The sequence below is a fragment of the Mesitornis unicolor genome, unplaced genomic scaffold (assembly GCF_000695765.1).
Source record: "Mesitornis unicolor isolate BGI_N332 unplaced genomic scaffold, ASM69576v1 scaffold33389, whole genome shotgun sequence".
NCBI lineage: Eukaryota > Metazoa > Chordata > Aves > Mesitornithiformes > Mesitornithidae > Mesitornis > Mesitornis unicolor.
This window is the reverse complement of record NW_010209869.1, coordinates 579-1,805: the sequence shown is the minus strand read 5'-3', so window position 1 is coordinate 1,805 and position 1,227 is coordinate 579. Positions and strand designations below refer to the sequence as shown.

The 1,227-nt window shown below is 62.4% G+C and overlaps 1 protein-coding gene across 1 annotated transcript in view; it reads left to right on the top strand.

Moving 5' to 3' along the window:
- Nucleotides 1-628, top strand: part of LOC104547354 (receptor expression-enhancing protein 4-like) — a gene marked incomplete at its 3' end in the record, with an annotated part of 1,951 nt that extends 1,323 nt beyond the window's left edge. Inside the window, exons 4-6 of the mRNA XM_010193001.1 lie at nucleotides 3-51; nucleotides 250-385; nucleotides 471-628. Of these exons, the coding sequence (XP_010191303.1) occupies nucleotides 3-51; nucleotides 250-385; nucleotides 471-628 (343 nt within the window). The remainder of the gene's footprint in view (nucleotides 1-2; nucleotides 52-249; nucleotides 386-470) is intronic.
- Between the last annotated feature and the right edge of the window lie 599 nt (nucleotides 629-1,227).

Here is a 1,227-nt window from a genome sequence, read left to right as displayed (position 1 = left end):
AGAGGGGGCCCCACCCGGGCAGCCACCGCCGCGGTCCAGGCAGCCACCAAGGTACTGGGTGCTCTACATCCATGAGGATGCTTTGGGATCCTGGGAGGAAGCTGCTGCCCCAGCGTGGGTGGTGTGGGTGGCAGGAGCTGGGTCTCTGGGTGCAGAGCCCTGCCTGGGGAGATTGCATCACCTTGGCCACATTGGGGTGTCTGGACCTACATTTGGGGCTCATTTCCATCCTTTCTGTCCCCCCATCAGAGTCAGGGTGCATTGGTCGGGCGTCTCCGCAGCTTCAGCATGCAGGACCTGCGCTCCATCCCCGACGAGACCCCTGTGCACTACCGGGACCCCCTGTACCTGGAGGAGCAGGAGAGCCACCACCAGCAGCTGCTGGGTGAGATGGGAAAGGGGGATCACAGAGGTGGGCGGCTCAAGGGGGAACCGTGATGGGAACTATCATGTGCCTGCCATGTCCCCAGCCTACAGCAGCCCCTTGGCCAGCCGGGTGTATGAAAGTGAGACGGAGGACGAGGAGCTGTGGTCAGACTTGCAGGTCTCGCCGGTGCCATCACCCCGAAAACCCATCTCCCGCAGCCAGAGCCTGCGCACGGTAAAGAGGACAGCGTCGGCCAAAGAGGTAATGGGGAGCAGGGGGGTGACGTGTGGGGGTGTTTGGCTGGGGTGAGAGGGTCCTGACCCATCCGTCCCCCTGCCCAGGGCTCTTCCCGAATCCTGCGCAGCCGGATGAGGAAGAGAGCGGCTGTGCCGGAGCAGGACTGCTGATGGCCACGGAGAAACCCTTTGCCACGAGTCTTAACGCCCGTTCGCTGCTGCGGCACTGGGAGGGGGACACGGTTGTGCGTCCCCGCTCCTGGGGAGGGGGCTCCCTCCCAGTTACACTGTAAATGCCTCCTCTGACCTCTACACTGTGCACCCCCGGGCTGCACCCCCAAAATGCCCCGTTGGAGGTTGGCGCTGGCGCCTCTCCCATGGGGTCTGACCCCTTTTTCTCCCTCCACTATGAACACTATAGGCTCTTCTGGGCCCCTCTCCTGCTGCTACGATGCCTTAACCCCCCACACCCCCTTCCCTTTTTCTATCTGAAACCAAAGACACAGCCCTTGGCCAGGGCTCCCCCCTTCAGCTGCAGACTGACACCCCCATACTTGAAACGGGGGTGTCTGTGCCTGACCGTGCCTTGCCCGGCGTCACACAGTTTTTAATGTTTTCTTGTCT